At 40.4% G+C, this 27,621-nt stretch overlaps 1 protein-coding gene across 1 annotated transcript in view; it reads right to left on the bottom strand.

Annotated features, from left to right (window-relative positions):
- Positions 1-27,621, bottom strand: part of doc2a (double C2-like domains, alpha) — a 116,787-nt gene that overhangs the window by 18,462 nt on the left and 70,704 nt on the right. The window contains exons 6-7 of the mRNA XM_033644373.2: positions 23,114-23,240; positions 22,056-22,115 (exon numbers count right to left, since the gene is read on the bottom strand). Of these exons, the coding sequence (XP_033500264.1) occupies positions 22,056-22,115; positions 23,114-23,240 (187 nt within the window). The remainder of the gene's footprint in view (positions 1-22,055; positions 22,116-23,113; positions 23,241-27,621) is intronic.

Below are 27,621 nucleotides of genomic sequence, written 5' to 3' on the forward strand. Positions count from 1 at the left end.
TCATTACAACTCAGCCCACCGCAAGTCTTTGATTTGATTTTTGTGGTCATGACACAGCAGAGGGGGAGAAGATCGATAGTGTAATCCTCCTTCTTTGTCTCGCCCCCTCCTGTCTCTATTAGACTCTCTCCTCCAAAAACTCACCTCACCTCCCCACCAGTCCTCATTACAGACTCACAGTGTACCACCTGCAGCTCCCACTTTGATCAACTCAACCTCTTTCCCACTTTGACCTTTCACTACGCTTCAAGAGACCCAAGAGCTTTAGTTTTCATCTGTTTTGAACAAGAGGAAAAAGGTGAAAATGATATTCACGTTCGTAAGTGCGTCCTACAAATTCAGCTGGTGTTCAGCTCCAGAGAGCCGGCTTCCCAGCATCCTTCACAATAAAACTGCAGCTAAGAAAAGAAAAAGAAAAAGGTCAGAAAATAAGCAGATCGATGGCTTTTGCCCTGAGCCTGCATAGCTCGGCAGGATTTCTCACCCGCCCACCTCAGATTGGTGGGAGAGACACTGTGAATGAACCCTGTATGCACTGGTTGAGATTTCAGCTCAGTCACATTTTACAAAGTCAACCTCTCTGGGTGAAATGAAATAAGCAATGAGTCCTGCAGCCCCCAGATATCTGCTCCAATCCACACTTCAGTAAACATGCTGGAAGGAAATGTCATCAGGCTGCAGGTTCATGTTCCAGGTGAGCGGCTGACGGACGTCACCACTTCCCTTTCAGAGAGAGAGCTCCGTCCTTGTGTTTGAAGTGAGCCTCAGAGGTCAACTGCCAGATGACCTCACAGGAAGTTATAATTTAAAATATGCTCACTGTGATGTTTTCCCAGAGACCAAAAAATTAATATCAGTCATAGTTCAAGTAAACAACATGCAAAAAAATGTTCATTTCCCCCAAATTGCAGAATAACACACATTAAGTGATGGAGCAGTTCCTGTGTACTGGAAGCCTAATTTACTGTTTCTGTTAATGGCGTCTGGTGCTTTGATGAGAGCATAGATAGGGAACTGAAGCCGTTAACAGCTGTATGACTGAAAGGTTAAGTGGTGAAAATACTGTCAGTATAGTGTACATTTTAACTGTTATGTTAGTTTAGCTGCTCAAAATATGTTTATACGCTTCTCCAAACTGGTGGTGTGCCGACACTTACCATATGCAATTCAGTGACTATGGATAAGTACCCCATATATCCCCATTAGTATTATCAGCACAATGTACTGAAAGTACTTACAGTAACAGTATTCATTGTGCAGTCATCACTATCATATGTTCAGTTTTAGGATTAATATTGCTGCTGCATTAATGTGTATGTTGTATTTTACCACTGTAGATGTTTAAGGTTGTGCTCATTTGAACTCCTTTATAGTTTAATCTACAGTATTGCATCATATTCTATAAGATCGTCATATGTTTATTGCATCCCTGTCCTGTGACAACCACATATTTCTGAAAAGTCAACTTTTTTATAGTGTCAGAAAAACAGCCCTGTTTTCAGCAATGTGACAATGCATTTTCCAGCTGATCCAAGAGGGTTTTTAAATAGTTTGTTTAGCATAAGAAGTGGGAGAATTTTTTCAGCATTTGAAGGAACACTTCATCCTTCAGTTTATCACAAACATTCACTGTCAATACATCTGGAGATACATGGTTTTCACTGGACAGAAAGGGGATGAAAAAACAATGATCTGAAAAGTAACTAAAGCTGTTAGGCAAATGTAGTGCAGTGAAAAGTACACCACTGAGATGCAGTCTTTCTGACTTCTGACACTTTCACCAGCGTTCATTACAACAGAGCAAAAGCTGAATATATAGATAGCTGTTTTGGGGCCAAGGAAGAGACAAGGTTGGACAAGAACATGAAGAGAAAACATTTATTCATACCTGTTAGCAAATATATATGTTATTATTCAGGTTGTAGGAAAAGCATTGATTTCATTTCTAATCAATCAAATGTCTTCATTTCCCTCAGCAGATCAATAGTGAAAATTGACCAAAGATGGAGCTGTCCTCTAATCCTTCCGTTACAGAGAGGCAGTTTAATAGACTGAGCTGCTGTTTGTGTTTTACAAGCAGCTGCTCTCAGATCAGTCTACACACAGAGGAAAGGTAAAGGTGAGTTATTAAGTAAAGCTCCTGTTTGACACCACAACAAGGTCAATTGGCTGAAAAGAGCAGAGGGATTTCAACAACAATAAAACACCCCTGTCTTTGTTAGAATACTCGTATGACTGCTGAGGTGACGGCAGACAACTAATGAGCTCACACACTGTTATAAAACAAACAGACAGGAAGCTCTGCTTGCGTCACACACACCTGGACACAGGAATCTAAACAAAATCTTAAAATGTGTAATTGGACCCAGAAGTCCTGTTTTCTTCAAACAAGTGACAGAATCAGCTAATGGGACATCGCCAACAAAAGACAGACAGGTGTGACACCAGAGACATGGACATTGTAGGTGATGGACACCCTGTGGCGCCTGGGGCCTGTATCACGAAGCGAGATCAACCTTTCCTGGGTTACCCAGACCTATCCTGGGTTGACTAACCCTAACAGTGGCAATCAGGATAATCAGTATCACGACGCTGGATATCAACTTGGTAACTCAACCCAGGGTTGCTTTATCAAGAGCCGTGAATGCGCACGCAGCGGGCCAATCACAATCATAAGAGAAGCGCAGCGTCACTGAGCGTCCTCACAGAGCGCCGTATGTGAGGGAAGAAAAAGTATTTCTCATGAGGATCAGAGATTAATTCTACTAAAATATGAGGAGGAGAAAAGCAACATTACAGAAAAGGCCAACACCGTGGCAGCTGCAGGAGGAGGAAACATGCGTGGCAACGCATAACGGGATGAATAATGTTTAGTTTTAGTTTAGATTAGTTTATTTGCACATAATGTTAAAAACAGACAGTATAACATTTACAAGATTAAAAAAAGAAAAGTGCCGGAGAGGTTGGAAGCCACTAAAAGCTTATCAAAGAAATTCCCCTGTCAAAACATCAATGAAATCACAAGATAGAGAAGAAAAAAAAAAACGGGTGAGGAAAGAAGAAATAGAGGAGGAGAGAGGGAAAAATCAAGACAAAACAAGGTAGCAAATAAAATGATGTGTAGTTTAAATTACTCATCACTGGTTCAAGTAGCTACAGTACCTGTACCTGTACATCTGACACTGATCCCTTGAATCCCATGAAATCAATGCTGCGCAGATGAATTGCAAGTATTACAATTATCGTCTAACATCATTGCGTCTGATAAATTGGTCTTCTTTGTCATAACGTTATATATGCTACAATAAAGCTTAAAGCTGACGCCACAATTAAATCATATCAACACCAAATTGATAGTCTGAATAAAATCATTCTGATATTGAGCTGTGTTAGAAATTAACAGCTATGCAAAAATATACCTAGTCTCCCGCTTTATAAAACAAAAAGGAAAATCCCTCAAACACCATGAAGTGTAGACATGATAGGCTACTTTCCACATTTCCAGCAGCAAAGCTGTCAATTAGGCCCATTATCTTTAACAGGGATCATTTCCTCCAACAACAAAAAATGTTGGCACTAATTAATGGTGCTATTACGTGTCCGCAAATGATCAGTTTCTTTCTTATGAATGGGTAGGATGAAATTTCGACTTCTTTCCACTCCTTTGTGAACAATATTTTCATTGTCTGCTGTTGTTGCTTTCTTTTCTTTTTTAATGTTCAAAATAAACTTTCAAATCAAAATCAATCAAATTAATTAAACTTCGTCATGACTGGGCTGCATTTCTGTCAGCGGAGTCATTTTTTTCCGAACAGCTGATTGGCCAGTGGGTGGTGCTTTTTATAGGATTAGATGTAACCCTGAACTTACCCTGCTCCGGAGCAGGATAGCCGTTCAGAGTAAGTTACCATAGTGATCTACCCCGATAAGAACTGAACCGGCTTCGTGAGACCGAAAACCCAGGGTTAACCCTGAAGTTACCTCGCTGAGACATTAATCCTGCTTCGTGATACAGGCCCCTGGTGGGTCACTGTTGTTGTGTAAACACAGTCCTTGATTCCATTTCAGAAATAAATGGCAAACTGCAAAGTTACAGGTTTCATCTGCAAACACAAATCAAAGGCAGCCATCAAAATCAAACCATGTAATCATGTAAACCAAGTCAAGATAACAAGACCCAAACCAAGTCCCAAGTCATGACCAGTATGACTCAAACCATGTCCCAATTCAAGACCTATCAGACCCAAACCAAGTCCCAAGTCATTGCCAATCAGACTCAAACCAAGTCCCAAGTCATGACCAATCAGACCCAAACCAAGTCCCAAGCCATGACCATTCAGACTCAAACCAAGTCTCAAGTCATGACTGATCAGACCCAAACCAAGTCCCAAGACATGACCAATCAGACTCAAACCAAGTCCCAAGCCATGACCAATCAGACTCAAACCAAGTCCCAAATCACGGCTGATCTGACTCAAACCAAGTCACAAGTCATGACATATCAGACTCAAACCAAGTCCCAAGTCATGACCAATCAGACTCAAACCAAGTCCCAAGTCATGACCAGACCCAAATCAAGTCCCAGGTGAAGACCAATAAGACCCAAACCGAGTCCTAAGTCATGACCAATCAGACCCAAACCAAGTCCCAAGTCATGACATGTCAGACTCAAACCAAGTCCCAAGTCATTGCCAATCAGACGCAAACCAAGTCCCAAGTCATGACCAGACCAAAACCAAGTCCCAGGTGAAGAACAATAAGACCCAAACCGAGTCCTAAGTCATGACCAATCAGACCTAAACCAAGTCCCAAGTCATGACATGTCAGACTCAAACCAAGTCCCAAGTCATTGCCAATCAGACTCAAACCAAGTCCCAAGTCATGATCAATCAGACTCAAACCAAGTCCCAAGTCATGACCAGACCAAAACCAAGTCCCAGGTGAAGAACAATCAGACCCAAACCAAGTCCAAGACATGGTTGCAATGCTAATGTGGTAACAGAATCTGTCCATAGACTGACAAGCAGATAAACACCTGGCAAAATATTCAAACTCACATTTTGTCATGATGACACACACACGCACACAGACTCACAAGGTGAAAATAATACCAGCTGTCACGACATTGTCGCAGCTGGTAGTCAGTAATCAATGTGAAGTAATGAGCCATCTGTGTTAAAGTGGACAAACAACTCTAAAAACTTTCTCAAAGTCTACATCTCTATTTCAAGTCAGGCTTCATTCAGTGTTGATGATGCTTATTTCAAGAAGTTGTTCACATGTTTTAGGAGTCTGGAGAAGCAACATCATTATCTAAACACTTCAAAGATGCTTCTTATTGATTAGTGAATATGTGAAAACAACAAAATGTTTTCCAGACTTATTAATTAATTCTGTGTTATTACAATTTAGGGGTATTATTACTGTAATGTTGTCAAGTAATAACAACATTGTACTCACCAAGTTAATATCTGAGATCTGGGAACATGATGACCTCGCTGAAAAGAAGTCAGTCAGACTAAAACTGTGGCCCAAGTTGTAATCAACCAAAAGCCGGTCTGACTGAGGTAACACTTCTACAATGTCTAAAAAAACCCGAAAGGCCTGAAATTGTACTGGGAACAAGTGAAATTATGTCACTTCACTGGCCGAGTATATCAGAGCAAATGAGTCACTGAGAGTTGAGATTTTCCAACCTGCAGTTCAGACATTCCCAGAGGTCTTTAAGAGGTCCAGGACTCATCCAGAAAAAATGAGAAGTAGTTTCATCTCATGACGGTTTAATTTACTGGAAATGATCCCAGTTAGAGGGCATATAATAAGGACTAATTCAGATAATAGGTTTTGCACCATTCTACTGCCGTTTTCTCCCCACATGGAGAGGAGGAAGTCTGAACTGATGAAAATAGAAGGGACTTACATTCTGTATGTGCCTCTCTTTGTATAGAGTCCGGCTTGATCCAGTTCCAGTAAATGTGGATCACTTTTCTACCTTTTAAAAAAGCAATTTAACATTTTGAGAAATAGTCTTAGTCTCCTTTTTTTCTTTCTGAGAGTGAGATGTTCAAATGAATGTCAATTTAATGTCAGTGTGTTAAAGAGAGCTGTAGTCAGAACAGGGTTAGCCTAGCTTAGCATAAACACTGGAAGCAGAGGGAAACAGCAAGCCCAAATTCAATTCAGTTCAATTCAATTTAATTCAATTCAATTGTCACATGAAATCATAAAGATACAAGTGGTATGACAAAAATCATGGCCAACATATCCCAAGTCAAGGCCAAAGTGAAGACAAACAAGTCCTAAATCAAGACCAACAATCCAGAGTTTAAACCCAAGTCAAGACCTAAACAAGACCAACAAGTCCCCAGCCAAAACCTTTGAGAAGACCAACAAGTCACAAGCCAAGACCTAACTCAAAGCCAACTTATCAACTCAAGACCTAAATCAAGACCAACTAATCCAAAGTCAAAACCTATGTCAAGGCTGACAAGTTCCAAATCAAAACCTAAATCAAAACCAACAAGTCCCAAGTCTAAATCTATGTCAAAACCAACAAGTCCCAAGTCAAGACTTAAATCAAGACCAACAAGTTCAGAGTCTAAACCTATGTCAAGACCAACAAGTCACAAGTGTTTCTGAAGTACTGAGCATTCAACTACAAGAAATAGACTTGGTTTATACAGCATGAGTTGTGTAGGAGTATGTGAACAAATGTTTAGATATTGTTTTGCTGTTGTTAAACATGGTCCCCAGTCAATGATAAATTAATACATGCGCGGTTTTCTGTAGAGGCAGTCAAATCAAGGTAATACAGTGACATGACTAATTGATTTACAGATACTCATTTAGTGGGTGATGTGTTCCTTTGAAGTGCTATTAAAGATTTGAGGACAATTACTGCCTTTGAAAGTTAAAAGTGGTAAAGGACAGATAAAACCACTGTACGGAAACATTTTATATTCAGATTTAGTATGATGAAACCTTTTTGATCCACACACTCAGCCTTCAGCCATCAAATGTAGAGTGTAGTTTAACATGAAACACACCAATCAGGCCTGAAGCATCAACCCTGATGAATATTTTATAACTCAATTTACCTGCCTCTCTGAGACCTTTTCAACATCCACTGCTGGTGGTATTTGGTCACTCTAGAATTTACTGAGGCTGCACTTATGTGTTCAACAAACTGATAATTGGGCAAGCCGAGGCATCTCTGTTTACTTTTCAAAATAATATGACTTCTTTTCTGTTATTTGAACCCTAAGGTCAGTGAGTTTCCACCTAATCCCTCCTTAACTATCTTCACAGCTCTAGAAATTGGAAAAAAGTAAAGCCAGCTGTGGGACACTTCAAGGATTTAAAATCCCCCAGGCAGGTTTGTAAGGGTGCTGGACTGAGCTGTAATGTGGTCTGGCACCTTGAAGTCTCCCAGGTATTTTTCACAGTTTACTCACAAATGTATACAGGGATGGTGTCAAAATAACATTTTGGACCATTTTTGAGTGATAAACCACCAAAAAAATCTGTATTTTTAGTTTCAAATTTAGTTTGTTTTCTTTCACAGAGAACAGCATGCCTTAAGTAATAAAAGTAAAAATACTGATGCACCATTAAGTATGTTATGTCACTTTTCGTTGAATGTTTTCATACTTCATATGTCCATGAAATGTGACAAAGGGCCACAATGAGACACTGCTGTTTTTTAATGGGTCACAAGCTCTAAAATCAGGAACCACCACATTAATCTTAAACCATTTGTTGTATTTTTTAAACGTATATGTCTTTTTTTTCTAAAGTGCCTAAATGTTATGAAGTACGAAGTACAATATTTCCCTCCACAGATACAGTGAAGGTAAATGGAAATACTCAAGTGAAGTACTTGACCACGAAATTGTAATAAAGTACAGTAGCTGAGTTTAATACTTATACGTATTTAATACTTTCCACCACTGGACACTGCAACAAAACTCCAGTATTTTGTTGACACTGAAGATGAGAAGAGGCTGCCTGATTCTTCTTGGCACAGCAGATTTACATTGCCATCCCTTTCCCTAAGTAATGTACTATTAGGCACAACAGGATATATAAAAACATTACTGGAAACCTGTGGTGCAGATTATGCCTTCTTACTTCTTGTAAGATTATAGCTTTAATATTTCCCTTTGTAACTGGATTCTGGGGCCAAGGAGTGCACATCAGGAACATCACCACTGCAGCCACTACACTCAGCACTGGCAACCAGATATAACTTCAATCATATTATCAAGTTTGCAGATGACACAACACTGGTATGTGAAATCAGCAACAATGATAAGATAGCGTACATAGGAGAGGTGGAGTGGCTGTCAAGATAACAACCTGTATTTTAACTTTGATAAGATCAAAGATATGACAGCTGACTTCAGAAAGACCAACGTTGCCCACCTCTCTCTTCTAATCAGTTAATCATGTGTGGAACAAGTCAGGAGCACCATGTTTATTGGGGTGCTGTGCACATTGCCGGTGACCTCAGCTGGTCACAAACCTGCATCTCCCTGACCAAGAAGGTGGTATCTCCACTGCCTCTGCCGTCTGAAGAGAGCCAACTTCCCACCACCCATCCTGTCCACCATCAACAGAGGAGCAATCAAGACCATCCTGACCAGCTGCATCAGTGGCTACTTGTACATGCACATAATAGTCAGGTTTTTGTCCTTTTTCCTAAAAAGACAATATTCCTAATATAATTATGAAAATCAATATTTCATTAATACTTCTGTTTCCATGCAGCCATGAATACTCATACGCTGTTAGGCCATGCTAACACAGCCACTCTCTTTCATTCCTTCAAACACCTTCTTTAAAAGGTTCACCTTGCAATATCTGCGCATATCCAAAAACCTGTTGATATCCAAGTGTTCCTCCTTCTGACCAGAAACGTAGGATTTTCTGTTGGGCATGCATCTATACATCAGCCTTGCAAACTGTTGGCAAGTTGGTTTGTGTACAACATATCCATGACAATGCACAGAGCCGACCGTAAACAGACAAGAGGCTCTGTGTCACAAACTACAGTAAAAACCCCAGTTGAGATGCATTTTCCGAATGTGTTACATACATTCCCAAAGAATGCTCCTAAAACCCACCACAGTCTAATTCTGAAGTTGATGAATACCAGTGCCTAAGCAGTGACTTATGCTGTGTTCCCACCAAACGCGAATTTGCAAATTCGCGCGTCAAGATTACATACAAAGTCAATGCAAAGACGCGATTAGACGCGAAATCGCGCCGGGCGGCGCGATGGACGTGTCTAGTGCGACGCGATGAATGCGATAGAGGCGTCTAGCGCGGCGCAATAGACGCGAAATTCGCATCCAATGCCTCATCGCTCGAGTTGAAAATATTGAACTTTTGAGGCGAATTCGCATGACGCTGTGCCGCGAAAGCCAATCAGCATTGAGATTCTCCCGACGTCACTGGCGTGTGTCAACAACGTCCAGTAGCAATAAACTGCTACTCACTGGAGACAGATGGACAGGCGCTCCGTAGCTGAAATGGAGCAGCCTGTAGTTGGTGTCCTGCCGGGAGATCCTGGCGCCAACAGGTCCTCAAACTGGGCCCCAGTCAGCCTGAAGAGCCGCTGAAAGCGGCTATCATCCAGACGGAGTTCCTGGAGGAGGTGGTGAAACTCGCCGAGCTGGATGCACTTCTGCAGGATAGGGTGAACCCAAAAACGACGGCGTTTGGCCCTCCGACGCATTTGGGACTTCCAGAGCAGGTACAAAGCGCAGCGATGGTGGTTATCTCAGCCATGGTCGTCAGTGGCTACCTGGAGCTATATGATACTACATGTCTACTCTACAGAGACCGCAACAAAAAGGAGCAGGCTTGGGTGGAAGACGCCGAGGAGACTGGTCTACTTGGTAAGTTCTGTAAATATGTGTCTTTAATTAGTTTGCAGAATGGTTGTACTATGAACGTTAGCACTAGCTTAGCTCCAGTTAGCACAGCCGGCTTCCCCGCTACTCGTGCAAATGACGCAATAACGCGAATTAACAAAATGGTCAGGCGTCCAAACTCGGGCGTTACGGGCAGCACGTTACGAGCGTTTAAATCGCATTCATCGCATTTGGTGGGAACACAGCATTAGACAATGACAAAATAAGCCATCCTTTCACGTCATGGTGTTGCACTGACGTAGCACGTTTAATTTGAAAAAGACTGCATGCAAACTGTACATTTCCTGTGAAAACATGTTACAGGCTGAAGCTGACATGGCGTCCCAGAAGGTTGCCTTGCACATCATGTCGGTGTGGAAAGTCCACGGCCAAGCGGTGATGTGACGAGGTTGGAGTGAAAATGTGTCGTAAAACCCAATTAACACCATATCCCACATGTCTAAATCAGAAAATGCTAAACACAGAATAAGGCCTAATTTGGAATATCCACATGGAATATGCTGTTTACATGACCCAAATCAAATTCAAAATATATCATTTGGAATAACAGTAGTTTAGTGTGCATGTAAATGTATATACTTTTCTAGTATGGGAGATGCAACAATTTAGACTGAAAGTCACTACAGCGGACAATGAGGACAGCAGACTTTATCACTGGGACCTCTCCCCCCTCCATCCATGACATTTATACTAATGGCTGCACAAGCAGGACCTCCAAGGTCAGGCCTCACACAGACTCTTCACTCCACTGTCGTCAGGAAAAGGAGTCTGGAAGATCTATGCAAGATCCTCCAGAGTCAGCTGTCAGCCTCCTCAACACACTGCTGCCCCCCCAAGGTAAACCACACACACAGTAAGGTGTGTGAAACGGGTGTGGTATGGACCTAAATGCAGTACAAAGGCGCTCAGGAACAGTTGGTAATGACCTTTATTTTCACCACAGCAAACAAGGTACGGAACAGATAGAACGAACTTTATTCTGTGTTTATTCTTCGGGCTGAAAGCCCTCAGTCTCTGGGGCTCAGTCGAGGGGAAGAGACGCGGCCGGAGTCAGCCGTGGAACCGAGGGGAAGCTCCTTAACCCCCGGCTCCAAACAGTTCAGTTCTCTTTTGATGTGAGGGGAAGAGAAGTAGCTTACTTCAGCCGATGACGAGGAGGAAGCTCCGTGGCCCGAAGAGCCGGCTGCACGTGCGGAGGTGTCGACGGGGAGAGAGCAGAGGAGTGGTCGGAGGCAGGCGGGAGGGGTCGTAGCCAGATGAGCAGTCCGCGAAGGCAGAGGCACCGATGGGGAGCAGGCAGGAGGATAGACGAGGCCAGGCGGAGGAGTCGTTACCAGCCGAGCAGTCAGATACCAGAAACGCTGAGGCAGAGCACGAGGTCAGGGACAGAAGGCAGGTGAGTTTACTGGGAGGCAGACAAGGAGAGCAGGTCGGGAACAGGCAGAGTTGGCACCGGGAGATCAGACAGGAGATGAATGCTGGAAAGTCTCGCATGACGCTGAAGAACAATCTGGCAATGAGTGAGAGTGCTGGAGAGGCTTATATGCAGGGCTGATTATGATGAGCTGCAGCTGTGTAGGCAGGTGAGCAGAGTTGGGCTGATAAGGTGGGCGTGGCTGGCAGGTAGAGTGGAGCAGAGGGAGGGAGAGTGGAAAATCACTGCAGCAGAGTGACAGGAGGGGAATGAGAGACAGGGACTGTGACAGTTGCATTTTTATTTTTCTACTATTGCACCACATATTTTTCATTGCACTTCATATTTGTACATGTTTTTCTATCATGTTGTTTGCACCGTACAGTATGTGTAGTGTGAATGTTGCTTTGCTCCCACTGTAGGTTGCATCATTCATTCTTTTATTTGCACCAGGCACCAGGAGAAACACGATTTGTTGTTCTGTGTGCAGATGGATGACAATAAAGTCTTACCTGTCTTTTTTCTTTGATCTTTTGCTGATAAAGTTAGGATGTTTTTTCCTCAAAATCAACATGTTCTGTTTCCTCACAGTGGCTCTAATGAGCTATCATAATGTCCTCTTGTGTCACCAAGCGACTTTTAACTTGTATGTTTTTGCATCTATCTATCTATCTATCTATCTAGACAGACAGACAGACAGACAAATACATTTCTTTGGTTTCTCAATATCATGTGCATCATTTTAATCTTACCTCTCTGCACTTCAGCTTGACGGGTAGTATCCTTAAAATTTAAGATCTCCACAAGCCTTTAAAAAAAGCTGTAAAAGTTTGAATGACCCTCAGTTACGTGACCTGACTTCATATTCATGGACTGAACTGGAAGAAAAGTTTCTGTTCAAATCGGTTACTTTTCTTCAAACTATTCAGGACAAAAAAAAGTGTAATTCTCAGGTCCCAGCGGATCATCTTGTTCTTCTGTCAGTTTAAACTCCTCTGGGCGGTTCATCATCTGTCATTTCATCTCTATTCACACACTCTCTGACTCTCTTTCCCCTTTCTCTCTCTATCTCCTTCCTGTCAAATGGCATTGTACCTTCTGAACTAAAATCTGCTGTCATTACTCCCATGCCCCAAAAGGATGGTAGTGATTTTGATGAGCTCTCCAACTACAAACCTATCTCTAATCTGCCTTTCCTGCCCAAAATCTCAAGAATGCCCAATTTTCAGAGCGGCTCAAAATCTACCACTCCAGTCATTAGCTGTTTCAGTCAGGCTTCAGGACTGGTCACAGATTTCATGAACAGCACTTGGACTTAAGTGCAGCCTTTGACATAGCTAGTTATTACTTCTTACTTGACCACATGGAGAAATCACTGGTCATACCAGGAATAGCTCTGAAATGGTTTACATCATGCCTTATAGACCGATCTCAATCTGTCATCATATTGGCCAATGGCCAGTCTATCACTCAATCTCTGTAAAACAAGGAGTCTTCCAGAGCTTCATCTTGGGCTCATTTTCATTCTGCAATCACATGCTGCCTCTAAGATACATTATTAGAAAGTATGGGCTAGGATTCTACTGTTATGCTGACGACACTCTAATTTATTTATCAACCAAGCCTGATATGACTGACTAAACTCTCATCCTCTCTGCCTGTTTAAAAGACATTAAAACAAAACTCTGATTCATTTAAACTCACTTGTTCAAAAACATTGACTATACTGATTGGCAATCTCAACCATAAATAAAGCATGTAACCTTAGTCTAAACATTAACAACACTCTAGTATCTCCATCCACCCTTGTCAAAAACCTGTCACCTTTGATAGCCTGTCCTCTCTTGTTTTACATCAATAACATTACTAGAACCTCATTCCTTCACCTTCATAATATTACAAAAATGAAACCTTTCTTGTCACATAGACACATGGAAAAGTGCTTCACACCTTTGTTTATTTCAGATTTAAAGATATAAAAAACTGTCCCTAGTTCATATCACCCCCCCCCTATTTATGTAAACCCAACAGCGACAAAAAAGCCTTTCTCTATATGGCTATTTAGCGTAGCCTCGGTCGGGTCAGACACAGCGGAAGTCAGCAAACCAGAATACGGCACCCGGAGGCGGAAGTAAGTCTGCACGCCCGCAGCGGCCCGCAGCCATTAAACCACAGAAGAAGAAGGAGCTGTGTTAGGATTTAAGAAACAGGCTAGATGGCTAGTAGGTGGTGGTATGCACCTGGAAGTTGTTTGCGATCCGCTAATAAATTGAGAGAAGAAGAAGAGCCATGTTTACAGAGAGTGTTCTTCGAGTAAGCGGTATGCAACGGGCATTGCTGAACAAAACAGTTTTACCAGATGTATCTATAAGGACTTGGTTGTACTTTCGATGTCATGGCGGATAAAGAAGGAGCATTATCCAAAAGAAAAAGAACAGAAGAAGGCTAAAGGGGACAGTGATAGGGCTCGAGCCCAAAAGCGTGTAAACCTTGGTCGGGCATTCACCAAGTGGAGAGAGCTGAGAGATTTGAAAGGTTTTAAAACTGATCCTGAGTTGGCCCTTTTCCTAATAGACAGGTATGTAATTTTTGTTGTTATTTAGAGAATATACCGCAACTTGTTAGACGTTGTTTCACTTCAATATATGACGACATGGAAGTTATAAGCAAGCTAAATGTAACGTTAGCTGATGTGAACCGCTTTTGTCTAGTAACGTTACAACAAACGCCACAAAATTATCTGTGACTGTGACCATGAACACAAATATACAGCAGGCAGTTGTCCTCAGTTTATAAGAAATTCAGAGCTACACCAGAACATTTATGATTTTCCTCTCGCTCTCCAAAACAAATGCATGGGGTAATTGCCGGTTGCAGTCGAGTTATGACACCAGGCTGTGGGTGTCATACCGCTTCAACCAAAGGGGGCACTATAATCAACGAAAACGAAAAGTTCCGCACAGCTGCTTTAATTACTATAATGCTTTTTTTTGTTTGTTTTTGGTCTCCCATCCTTTATCACTAGTAAATATTAATATGTCAAAAACTGTGCTGCCCGTATTCTCACTCACCTCCACAAATTAACATATAACTCAAATAGCCTATTACTTCAACTTTTACAGGCTTACTCTTCACTCCCGCATTAGGTTCAAAATCCTCACATTAACCTACAAAGCTGTTCATGGCTCTGTGCTCCATTACCTCTGTGATTTCATTCAGACCTACCCACCCTCCTGTCCACTTAGCTCACGTAGCCTACCCATCAACCCCACTGCAACCTAACAGGCTGTTTTCTTGCACTGTTCATACGTTTTCCTGTGAAAAGTAACGCGCCAAAATTGGTACATATCCTACGTAATTATGATCCTGGAATTTGTGTAAAACATGTGACTTTCCTTCAGGACTTTCCCCAGGAGACTGGTGTTCAGAACCATGTGAACTTTGAGTCATTCTAAGGTACACTGTCACCATGTTTTTTTCCCCTAAACCTTACGATAGTAACTAAACTTGCTTAATCCTAAAGACACCCAACCTTGTTTCTTGTTTCTTATAATGTATTATTATTGTCAACAAATCCCATGTGCAGACTTAAACCAATACAAAAAATTAAATTAATCATGATAATAATAATCATCCAGTCCGAATGATTATTACTATCATGATTATTTTAATTTGCATTTGCTGTGGACTATTTTCAGTGGTGGGTTAACATTTGGTGCACAAATGAGTATTTGTAGCAGCAGGACGTTGTATGTGGGATTGAGTCAAAATAAATGATAGTGTGTACATTCATGATAATGAAGAAACATGTCACCCCGTGCAACAGTGTGGCTCATCTTTTTAATAGTTTTTGGACACCAATGGAGCTCTTTGGCACAGAGGAAGAAGATATTTCAGTCTCTGATTAACACACATGGTAGTAGTTACATTAATCGATAGTATTTATGGGGCTTAATGGCAATTTGAGAAATATATAATATTTGCATTTATTCTTATTCTTATTCTGAATTAGAGACCACATTAGGTCTTGACTGCTTGGTGACATGTGTCCCTGGATTACCACGGTCCCTCACTAAATTATTTCACCGTCATGGGGAGAATCAGAATCACATTACCTGGGAAAAATATAATTAATAACCTTCCCTGGTTGTAATACAGCTGCTGAGGAGGCTCTGCACTGCTGCCACACATCAGCAAGTCTGTGGTTTAAACCTGTTCAATAACAGGGATTTTGTCACACTGTGTGAGATGAGTCTAATGAAATCTTGGTTTCAATTTGTGTCAGACTGCACATTAAGCTTTGAGGCATATGAGATTGTGATGAATGTCTGCTGGATCGGAGCACAGAAAGAAATGACAGCAGAGACAGATTATCTAGTTCAGATCCTGTAAAAATGAATAAAAATGAGTAAAACACTTTGGCCACAGTGCAGGACATTTATTCCACAGCTGTCAACCACCAAAATAATACAGCATATGGGGTGTATTTAGTTATTGCGGTTTTTAACTGGGGGTTGTCCATGTCTTCCCACACTACCCTGCTCCTCTGCATCCATGGTGGTCTCACTCTCAGGTCATCAAATACTGACACTTTGTCAGGCCCATGGACATCTGATCCAAAAGCACAAGTCTTCCTTTCGTGTCTGTATGTGACACACCGTCCTCTCAACTGATACTACAAAGTCTGCATTGGGAGGAGGTTGGGGTGGATGTGTCAGAAAAACACAGGACTTTTACCCAGGAGGCTGCTGTTTGTGTTGCATGTGAGACCAAATCCACTGACTTATTTTAATGTCACGTGACATAAGTTACATATTTACATCACATATTTACACTGAGTTACATTACGTCTAACCCTAACCCCATAAAAACCATACGAGTTTTTAACCAAAACATGATCTTTTTTCTAGACTTAACCAAGTAGTTTTGTTGCCTGAACCTAACCGTGACTAATTCACAATGTTAACCACGTGTTATGTGTTTCATCCACAGGCCGCTGTGCGTCTCATACAGATGCTGAAGGATTTCTTAAAGGTCATTATCAGACACTGAAGGTGCATGGCAGAGCATCAGCATGTGATGACCTGAGAGTGAGAATGGGTTGCCACACCCTGTATGAGCTCACGGTGGCTACTCGAATCCAACTCAAAATATTTGTATTTGCCTGTTGTGCCTTAAACATCCCAGCCCATCCATTACACTCTGCTGCTCCCTCACTATGATGAGGGACATTTTTGAAACAAACTCCACATTGGCATCAGGACAGCAGAAATTCTACACATCTTTGCACTGAAAACTCATCTGTTCACTCTGAAAATGCATGTGTTCACAATAAAAAAAATCAGTGAAAACTCATCCGTTCTTTATGAAAACTCATCTGCTCACACTGAAAAGTCATATTATTACACTGAAAATGCATCTGGCAACTTATCTGTACAAAGTTATACAATAAAAGTTTCAAATGCCCTGAAAACCAGTTGCTTCACCAGCTGCTTGTTTATGTCAACTTAAAAAAAAGTTTCTTTTTTTTTTTTTTTTTTTTTTTTACTGAGGAAAAAAGATTTGCTTTTTCAGTGTTGTTTCCACATTTTGTAGAGCAGTAAGTGCAGTCACTCCTGGGCTGTTCTACAAAGAAAAAAAAAACACAAAACCATACACTAAACTAGGTAATTGAAAGGAGGTGCTATTATAAATATAGACTAAAATATTTTACACTGATGAAGCTGTAGAAGTGCCAGGAGGCCGCTGAGAAGTGGAAACTCCTTCAGCAAGCCTTACACTTTTGGAAGAAATGAATGACTTGAACACAAATAAATTAAATCATTGTGTGTCGGTGGATGCTCTTGTATACAGCTCTCTAATGGTCTCAATTAGATGATTAAATAAAGGACTAAATAAATAAAATGTGTTTAATCAAAGTGCGGGCAGAATGTGATAGTTTTTCTCGATTGCTGAGACACACTTACTATAATGACACTGGGATTCATTTAGTCTTCATCATCATCATCACTTCTTCTTAGCACAGCAGAGGTCTACTCTTGCAAGTGCTTACTTTTTTTCTGAATACTAAGAGTTTTTCTCAGTTGCTTGAACACATTTGTCCATTCAAAAGTCACATTTTCAAAACACACAGGCCTTAACTGAAAGTTGCTCAGCGAAATGACAAATTCTGTTTGCAAAATGCTCCAACACTCACCAAACGTAAAAAAAAACTACTTCCAAACTACTACTTCCACATAGGTGTATTAGAGATTCTTAATCATGCACACAACTCCAATCCACTGTCAGTTGTTTTCCTTTTGTTTATAACAGCGTTAATCCAATAGAGTTCTGGGTCTTTCTATGAGATCTGTGTTATCTGTTTTGTAAAACAGAGTGTAAAAAATGTGTGAAACCAATGCAAAAGTGTTAAAACATTAACAAGAGAAGACTTCTGCTGTGCTAAGAAGGTGATGATGATGATCGTAAGCAAAGGGTAAGCAAAAAACTGTAAATAATAAGTGATTCTCGCTGAAAACATTAATACTTGCAGCCAGTGCATTTACAGAGTGTGCCAAAATGTATGTATGTCATCTGCTTTACATTCTGTTTGTCTGATAGAACACACTTCTAGCAAAACTGTAAACATTGGTACCTACATGCTACGCTATTTTGCCAACTGCCTTTCCACATTGACATATGTGCTCAAGACAATATCATATGTGATGTGGATGAATTCTTATGTCAGACTGACAAAGAAGGTGAGCTTTAGCCTAGTTTCTATTTCTTTTAAAATTCTAACATTTTTTTGTTGTTATTTTTCTTCTGTGACCGCTGGTCATAATTTCATTTACTGCGTAGTTAAACAGAAGATGACCTGATTTTCCAAAGGCATGAAGTTAAATATGACACATTTACAGTTTCAAAATAACAAAAAAGGAAAAGGACCTGAAGCAAGATGGTGTGATGTTTGCTTCCAGAATTTGCTGGACTTTAACTGAATCTATTCTTCGCTCTACCTGTGAGATGTTCCCCGTGCCACTGGCTACAACACAAGCCCAAGGCATGATCGATCTAACCCTGTGTTTAACAGTTGGACAGGTGGTCTTTTTTTTTAGAAAATTCTGCACGCTTTTTTCTGCAAATATACCTTAGCTCATTGCATCCAAAATGAACTTAATCAGTGCACAGGACTGGTTTCCAAAAAGCATTAGGCTTGTTTAAATGTTCCTTTGCAAATTTCTGATGCTCAATTTTGTGGTGAGGACACAGGAAAGTTTTTCTTCAAATGACTCAATGAAGGTCATTTTTGTACAGATGTCACTGCACAACAGAACAGTGCACAACCACTCCAGAGTCTGCTAAATCTCCCTGCAGGTCTTTTGCAGTTAAACGGAGGTTTTGATCTGCCTTTCTAATAATCCTGCTCTAATGAGCAGTTCTCTCTGAAAGTTTTCTTGGTCTTCTAGACCTCAACTTGACATCACCATTCTTGTTAACTGCTATTTCTTAATTACATTACAAACTGAGGAAACAGCTAGCTGAAAACACTGCTATCTTTTTGCTAGTCTGTTTTCAGAGTGCTAGGCAGGTGTTTAGAGGAGCCCATGGCTGCTGATTGTTGGGGCAAGGTTTCAGGAGTCAGAATATTTATAAAGCTTTGCAATTTGCATCACCTGGCCTTTCCCAATGATAAGCCTCAACAACACAGTCCTAACAAGCTAATGGTCTGAGACCTGTTAGTTGTCTAAGGGCACTAATGTCTTGGGATACCCAAACTTTTGCAGGGTTCTCCTTTCCTTTTTTCACTCTAACATTGTATACTAAACTTGCTTAAAATGTTGAAAATAATGTTTTATCTTTAACTTCATGCCTTTTGGAGTTCAGTTCATCTTCTACTTACTTAACTATTCACAGTAAAATGAATTTTGACCAGGGGTGCCCAAACTTTTGCTTGCCACTGTATGTGTGTTCACTGCATGTATGACAAAACTGTGTTGCAGACTGCTATGCTCTATCCACAGTAAAACCAAAAGCCACAAGTGTTTTTTATTTATACTAGCAGTGTGTAGTAAGCGCTTCATGTGCGTATTCAAATGCTGGTTTATGTGTCCTGTATTTACACAAAAACACATTTTTTTCAAAGAGTTTGAAGAGTTTTGCAAAAAATGTTTGCTTCTGCATGAGATGTATAATGTTTAGCTGGTTTGTTGTGTTTGTGGTTAGTGTGTAAAGTTTTGCATAAGTCGCCTGTGGTTTCAAAGATAGTTCCTAAGCAAAAAGATTTTTTCCATAGCTTGTATTGTTTATTAAAGAATCAAAACTGTGTGTGAATAGCTCATTTTAGCTTGTTAAATGCAAAGGGGAAAAAAGCTCTGCAAAATGCTCCTACTTCTAAATAATGACATTTCCAAAGACCACTGGAGTGAAAGCTTAAACTGGCTCCTCATGTGAAGCCTCCTCTGACTGTAATCCACGATGCTGCAAAATAACCACGAGTGCCACTTAACTCACTCTTATGGGTTTAAACTTGACAGAATCCTGAGACATTTAGAGTCAAATATCACTTAAAACTGAAGAGATTTCTCTTCAACATGCAGTTTGTATTTTCACTGACTTTCTTGATTCTGATTAATGTAATAGGCACCCTGACTTAAATTCAGATAATTCAGAGAAAAGCAAGTGAACAGTGGAACAAATATTCTGACTTATCAAAAACTAAATATGCAAAGAAAAACAAACAGAGGCCAATTAGAGTATCGTTTCCTTCAGCCTCTTGGTTAACCATTTATTAGCATCAAAGATAATCCTTTCTGACTCCATTTCAGAGTGAAGTCACTTTTAGTTCCTGCTCAACACACCAATGAAGCAGACTGTCTTCATTCATTAATGATGGCTCAAGCAGACAAGATTTATTTTCCTCAACAACAGTCCTCAGTAGGAGTGAAACAATTCCATTTCACATTTTAACCTGTTTGAAATCAGGCAGACCTTCACTTATCACACACAGATGTGACTAACAAACATCAATAATGAGGTAATAATTAATTACAAGGTGTGACTACTAATGTTGTTAATAAGATGTAACTAATAACATTAATAATGAAGTGTAACTATTACAATTATTAATATGTTAATAACAAGATGTAACTATAAGGATTATTAATAAAATGTACCTAATAACATTAACTAATAATACCTAAAAATTATGACTTCACTAATTGCTGTGTTGACTAATGTAAGAGCAAGTGCTAGTTGCTTTGGGAGCCACCATTACTGTACTGCAAGCGGCAGACTACTTTTTTCATCTTCAACTACAACGCAGTCCCTGATTGGCTGCTTACATAGCCCGGATTGGCCCTGATTGGATATAAATTTCTGGAAAGTGTTGGGTGACACTGAGTCCAGACTGATACAGCATCACTACCTGCAGTAAACGTGTTTCTGTCATCTTTCCTCCTGACAAAATCAAAGTAAAGGGAATATTTCCAGTTGCTGAAGGTAAGCATTTTAATCTATAAGCTTTGTAACTTGCGTGCATCGATTACGAGAATGAATTCACTGATGTGATTGTTTAAGTCAGCCAAAGAGGGCACCACTATTTACATCTTGTGCCGTCACAAGCCGGAGTCTCTCATCCATGAGTAGATGCACGCTTCCTTCTGTCCAGTGATACAGTTGTCGGATTCAGTTTGGTAGAGAGAAAATAGTTTCAATATAAAACTGCTCACAACAAGGTCTGTGGATTATCTTGAGTAACTGGGTCATGATTTCTGGAAAGAGACATTGCTGTTGAGTTTTTCAAATGTATTTTTTTTGTCACTTTGAGCACCACAAGCTGAGTGCCATCTAGTTCCATTATACTGGGGAAAAGGCAGACATCTTGACAGCTAATATCTCCAACACTCAGCAGCTCACACCAAAACAATCTAGACTGATAAACAGCACTACAGAGGAAAATATGTAGCTGTGATTTTGGACTTAACTGTCCCATTAATGACTATATAAATATAAATAAAGTAACTAACAGAATTAATTAATGCAGTGTAACTAGTGTATTAATAATGAGGTGTAATTAATAACACTAATAATGACAGCATGGCAGCATTATCAATGGTACACTTGCTCATTTGTGCAGCTGAAAGGAAGCTGCCCTAATTAATGTTACTAGTTAGAAAATGAGCCTGTCCTGTTACAAAAACTCAAAATAAATTTAATTTGTTGTGGAAAAAATGAATTGCTTGAACAGTTTAACACATTGTAAGAGCTATATGAATGTAAATTGAGATGAGAAACTAATTAGATTCATTGAACAATAATTAAACTACACAAATAAGCATCACACTGCAGCATTGATTTCCAGGTCTTCAGCAGTTTCCTCTGCAGCGCTGATTTATTCTCCTCTTTACCTCACAAATACACTCTAAATTCAGCCTGTATGACTGAGGCCTTTTCAGTCTGCAGTGTGAAGGAAATGCATCATTTCAAACAAATTCAAAAGCCAATCCAGTTGCTTTCAGACCAGCAAATCTTTAAAGAAGCTATATTCCCACCAGGGAGCAGAGGGCCATGTGATCACATGTCACTCTCACAAGACAGAAACCTGTTGATGTTTATAACCTCATGACCTTTTGTCTGGTTCCTCCGCATCACACTGGTCAGTGCTGAATGTGAATGTGACTGTGAACTCTGCGACCTGCATTTATTGACAGATAGATGCTTACCTCTCTTAAATAGCAGGATATTCCTCGAAGGGCTTCGCCCATGGCGGTCGGAGAGGGGAGCTGAAAGAGAGCAGATAGAGTGAGTATGCTTCGGTATGTGTGTGCAGAGCCTCTGTTCAAAGTATCAAACTACTGCTGAAAACAGACACTGTGTGTTGCTTTTTACCAAAGTTGTTTACACTCTGGGATGCAGACAAAGACGTGACTGTGTCTGTATGTTTGGAAGACTCTGAACTGAAATACATTAGCATATAAAGCCATTTTTTATCTTTCACCTACACCCATCCTTCCTGTTTAGTGGACCAATAAAGCTGCTGGATTCATTTCTCCATGCTTAGAAGCGTAAGAAGCATTTAGAGTGTCACTTTAATCTTTTGCAAACAATTCTGTTGTTTTACACCAGTTCCTGCACATATGTCCTATCACCATTGTCTGAGAAAGTGTAACAGGAGAGCACTCAGGTTAGAATTAGGTTTAGGATGTGCATTATCTTAAAAGGGAACTATTATGCTCATTTTCAGGTTCATACTTGTATTTAATGATTCTATAGAACATGTTTACATGCTGTAATGTTCAAAATACATTTTATTATCCTAATACTGTCTGTTTAAATATCTCTGTATTCACCCTCTGTCTAAAGCACTGTATTGTAGTGCCTGTCTCATTAACGCCCCCTCCCAAAAAAGCCCAGTCTGCTCTGATTGGTGCTCCCAGGTCTCCTTCATCTATGCTATCAGTGCCTCTGCATTGTCATTGCAGCAGGGATTGACTTTAAGGGAGTATAGCAGCACTTTCTACCATGAAAAACCCCCCAAAAAAGCTTCTGGCTTCTGACCTGTCTGAAGTCTTAAGGTTTTTGCTCACAGGGATTACTTTTATGTAAGTTTACCTCATTATTTTAAACTTAAGCCACATTTAATTTGAACATCCAACACTGTATTATGTAGTATTTGATAGAAAATTAGGAAAAGCATAATAGGTCCCCTTTAATAAGCGTCCTCACAAGCACAGACAGACAAGCGTGTGTGTGTGTGTGTGTGTGTGTGTGTGTGTGTTACCGGAGGCGGGTGCTCCAGGCAGGTGTGGAAATGTTTCGTCTGGTCAGGTTTCATGCGTTTCAGAGGCACCCGGGACTCTCCGATCAACTCATTATGAGTCAACTTGTCCTCGTCACACACAGTCAACCTGGAAACAAGAAGGCAGGAAACATGGAGATGAAGTGAAGAATCAGGAGTGGAAACAAGGAGACGAGAGAGGAATCAGAAAAGAAAACAAGGAAAGGAAACAAAGGAGGGGGGAGGAAACAAGGAGAGGAAACAGGAGAGGAAGCAGGAAACAAGAGAGTTTAGACAGCAAGAAGAAAGTTAACGACAGAGAGGATAGAAGACGTTTCTTCTTTCTATGAACCTGATGAGATGAAAGAGGAAGCAGCTTTCAGAGCCAATGACTGAGCTGACGTATTAAAACAGTGACAACACAGGCAGGAGCTCGGGATTAAAGCAAACACAAACAGCATATTAAATGAGGAGGTAAACAAGTAGGGAACACTGACAGGAAAACATGGAGAGAACAACAGCTTGAGACGAGGGTGTCACCAAATAGACGGGTGAAAACGTCCTGTAGATATGCTTAATAAATCATCTCACAGAAAATATATTCATATAGGAAAAGACTGTGTGTGTGTGTGTGTGTGTGTGTGTGTGTGTGTGAGTTTGAGACTGACCTCTGGCGTCCATCCAGAATGTGTATTTATTATGAATGAACTGAATCAGAATGAGATTTTCAGCCGTTTGAGGTAAATGTGTTCAAAGGTCAGCAGCCTGCTGAGCTCTCTCTCTCCACATTATTCTCTAAGCTCACCTTCATTTATTTGACTTAGTTTTACCTTTTCACTTTTATTAATATCCTGTCTGTATGAATTTTTTTAAATTTTCATATTTTATTTATATTGACCACATCTGTCTGATGACCTGGGTCTCTGGGACTAAGGGTGCTCCCCACTTTGACCTTCCATATTGAACTTTTCAATTACACTTACCACACCACCACCTGGCCTAATCGCCATCTTCTAAATATTTTATTATTAGCTGTTTAATCATTGGGGTTTTATATTGGATTTTACATGTGATGTTGTCTAACCTTCTCTTGACCTAACCCTGGTTTTCAAACATTATATATTATATTCCTAACACCAAACCCAACCCAAATAAATTTTTGCTGTGAAATCAGTGTATGGTAAAACTTCAATTAACAGCCTGGGCTATTATTTGTTTAAATCACTTAAATCAACAGGCCTATATTTGGGACAGGCCTTTAATTCCTTCACACAAATCCATTGCTCAACAAAGATCAGGAAATACATTTAATTTGATTATTTAAACCAATATGAATATAACTTGTTTAAAAATTGATTCATTTTCATTAAAAACCTATTTGATTCTTTTAATCTGAGGACCCTTACACACTAAAGGGAAATATATGTAACTTACAGGGGAACTGAGGTACGGACACATGATTTGAGGGGCGCCAACAATCTGGTTTTATACATCTGAGAACTTCTATTCAAAAAAAAAAAAAAAAACTGCTTGGCAACCAGACCAGCCATCTAATTGAGACAGGCCTTTTCTTGTCAAAATGTGTAGCCACATGGGCTAATAAAAGGGTTTTACAGTATATATATCCTCCATTTGTTTTGCCTTGTATAATTATACAGCCACTATTTGTAGGATATCATACGAACTGTTGAGAAACTAAGTTCATTTACTCAAGTGCTGTACTTCAGCAAAATTTTGAGGTACTGTTTTAAGCAACTTTTTTTCATTCCACCACATTTCACAGGGGCAATATTGTACTTTTCACTTCACTTTTATTACCTCACCTGAGATTCTGTCTCTCTGTCTGTTGAGCTCAAAAGTTTCTTGCAGCTAATAAAGCTAGCAGACCATGCATTGTGCTGTCTGAGGGTTGCCAGACCGTTAGTCAGGTCTCCCCTCCACTTTTTTTTATTCTCGATTAAATGATCTCCTTTTTACTCAGAAAATACACAAAACTTACATGGCAACTCTGCATAGATCTTACCACTTAATCCTATATGGATTAAAAAGGAGATTGTTAAAAAATATTGCTAGGGGGGGATATGGTTTAGACCACTCAAAGCTGTTGCTCAAGGTTCAGGAAAGGATGTATTGATCGTTTTCAACATCTAATGAAAAGCACAGTCTCTCAGTAAGCTTACCCAAACCTGTGGGTGATTAGTCTAACACACTGTGTGGGCCCTGTCATCTCCTGGGGCCCATTAGCGAGAAGCATCATGTTTCACAAATGTTTGTTGATCAAATTGTAAATAAATTTGTGAGTCCAGCAAGGTCTTGAATATTCTGTTTGAGTAGAGAAAAGAAAATCACCTCCCTATATGCCCTCTGTGCAGCACGAGAACGTCACACATCCTGGCAGCAATTATATTTCCTCTAACACACGTTTGTCAAAGATAATTAGAGGAATATTCTGTAACATGAGAGACACAGTCGCCCTGTAATCTGCTTCACTGCTCCCTCAGACCTTCCTGACAACGCTCCTCTGAGATTACACTTTTTCAGCTTCTTCAGCTTTTAAACAAGAAAAAGACATTTTGTGGTTTTGTCCCAAAGAGCCCCAAGTGTGTGGTGTGGTGTGGTGTGTGTGTGTGTGTGTGTGTGGTGTGTGAGAGAGAGAGAGAGAGAGAGAGAGAGAGAGAGAGAGAGAGAGAGAGAGAGAGAGAGAGAGAGAGAGAGAGAGAGTTCTTGTACCTCTATCTCAGTGAGGACCACTTTTATACCTGGAGTGGTTTTGGGAAAGTGAGGACATTTTTTGTTTGGTCTTTACTTCTTCACAGGGCTGTTTAAGAGAAACTTGGTTGAAGTTAGAATCTGGTTAAAGTTTAAAGTCGAACTGAAAGTTGAAGTTCTCCTCACAGTTAATGTGATGTAACTACAGCTGTTGAGTACACAGCGTTTTAAACTTAAAGCAACTGGGTGAGCATTTCCATGGCAACAACCTAATGACAGCTGAAAGCTAATACATAACAGCTCCATAGCCTATGAACATACAAGAATGTTTTTGTTTCCCTTTTCATCAGCAAACATAACATTATGCACTGTCTGTCCCTGTGATATATTCAAGTTTTTTATTCCATGTGGAAAGTGAGAGCACGTAGGTCAAGGCTCCATCAAAATTTAGCTCAAATCTTAAGTGAATTTTCCGAAAATGAACCCGACTGAGTGTATGTTTCCATCCACTCCTGTTGTGTGAATAGGAGTTCATTGGTTGATGGAGATAAACAGCTGTTAAAGCTAATGCTCTCGTCTGTGCCATTAAACCACTGCAGATGAGGTCATAATATGACTTTTCTGTTTGTTTCATGTATGTACATTTCATGTTTCACATGCATCTGATGTGCTCAGCTCTTCACTTTAAAGAGATAAGTGGGAGGGACAGCAGCTTGACAGCTAGGCCCTATTCATTCACTGTTTACCCAACACACTCAATACATGGACATGCAATGACAAATTGTCACTAACTTATTACGTTATAAAAAAACGATGAAAATATGGACTTAGCCATGTTTTGACCTGTTGAAGTGAAAAAACGAGTACTTACAGGAACAGACGAGTGGAGTCGATGTTTAACCGGCGCAGAGAGCGCAGGAGAAATGCGCTGCCTGTGTGGACAGTCAAGCGCCTGCGCGTACACTCGCAGGACTTCCGCGGCACTAACGGCTCGGTGTGTCCTTAGCGTTAATTATAACAGCCAACTTATTGAAAAATGTCAGGTTTAAATCGGGCTCGGGCCCATAATTACAGTTAATTGGATGGGCCGGGCCGGTCCTGGACATAACGTGCACGGGCTCGGGCTGGGTCGGGCTGAATTTTTTGGGCCCGATCTAAGCTCTAGATGGTCACTCTCACTCAGGGCTGAGCTGTGGCTGGTTTTGAGGCTTATGTAACCACTGTTCATACTGTGGAGAGTTTTATTAGTCGACTTTAACTGTAAAATGAAAAGATGATTTGCTGCCTCTTGCAGCATCTGGAGTCAGGGAAAAAAAGTAACTTAATTCACTGGCAGCTTTGCCAGGTGGGAAATGTAGGATTATCGTACCAGAGACTCAAAATTATCGTATTTTGAAGGAAATTATCGTACATCCGTCATAACCAAAATAACAATCCTACTGATGCGCTATAGGCAATTATACAACAGTTAGTTTCGACTGAGTTTGATTGGACGAGAGGCATTCCATGAGTGCTGATATAGAGTATAACATCACTGGGACATGTAACAGTAAAATCACTCCGCTCACAGGTGTTATAAATATAAATACAACCATTAATTAACCAGCTGTCACACTCGCTACATTGACAAACTGACACTATAGCATTACACCAAGAAGATGGATATTTTCCCCCAAATTACATTTGAGTTAAATTATGAGTGGTCGTCAGGAGAGGACGAGGAAAAGGAAAGCCGGGACTCTTAAGTGCAGGTGTGTTTGAATCTGGCCGTGCCAACATCCAGGTTTGCCAACGTTTCATCA

Source organism: Epinephelus lanceolatus, chromosome 18 (genome assembly GCF_041903045.1).
Source record: "Epinephelus lanceolatus isolate andai-2023 chromosome 18, ASM4190304v1, whole genome shotgun sequence".
In the NCBI taxonomy this organism is placed as follows: domain Eukaryota; kingdom Metazoa; phylum Chordata; class Actinopteri; order Perciformes; family Serranidae; genus Epinephelus; species Epinephelus lanceolatus.